The sequence below is a fragment of the Fulmarus glacialis genome, unplaced genomic scaffold (genome assembly GCF_000690835.1).
Source record: "Fulmarus glacialis isolate BGI_N327 unplaced genomic scaffold, ASM69083v1 scaffold32762, whole genome shotgun sequence".
Classification (NCBI taxonomy): Eukaryota; Metazoa; Chordata; class Aves; order Procellariiformes; family Procellariidae; genus Fulmarus; species Fulmarus glacialis.
The window spans coordinates 1,343-1,806 of record NW_009197715.1 but is presented as its reverse complement, the minus strand read 5'-3'; the positions used below and the strand labels follow the sequence as shown (position 1 = coordinate 1,806).

General features: G+C 63.8%; 1 protein-coding gene across 1 annotated transcript in view; it reads right to left on the bottom strand.

Annotated features, from left to right (window-relative positions):
• The window catches only part of LOC104073011 (tripartite motif-containing protein 35-like), a gene marked incomplete at its 5' end in the record, with an annotated part of 4,421 nt that overhangs the window by 2,667 nt on the left and 1,290 nt on the right, over nucleotides 1-464 (bottom strand). Inside the window, one exon of the mRNA XM_009572653.1 lies at nucleotides 4-87. Within this exon, the coding sequence (XP_009570948.1) occupies nucleotides 4-87 (84 nt within the window). The remainder of the gene's footprint in view (nucleotides 1-3; nucleotides 88-464) is intronic.

Below are 464 nucleotides of genomic sequence, written 5' to 3'. Positions count from 1 at the left end.
GTTGGAGATGGACTCGTAGGAGCGATGCACGGCCCCGAAATCCTTCGCCTTATCCCGCAGGGAGGTCTCCATGTTCTTCAGCTTGGCCTGCGGGGAGGAGACGCCTTCAGGACCCTCGCCAGCCTACGCCCAGGGTTTCCAATGCGGAAAGACAAGAGCCCCAAAACCCAGTAGGACGAGGTTAAGCAGGATCCTTGCTCAATCCACCCTTTCCCCTCCTGCAGCTGAGCTCTGCCGGCGCTGCACGGGGCCAGCTCCGCGCGGGGCCGTGCAAACACGCCGCCCCAAAGCAGTGAGGCAGAGGAGCTTTGCTCCGTGGCGAATCGTCCTCCCTGTTTTTAAGCCCTTTTACTGACGAACCATCAAGTCCCTGCCTGTCCCGGTGCCGCAGGCAGCCACTGCCCCGCTCCCAGGGAGGCTCGGTGCCACCGGCAGCCCGCCCAGCCTTGCCAAACAGCACGGCG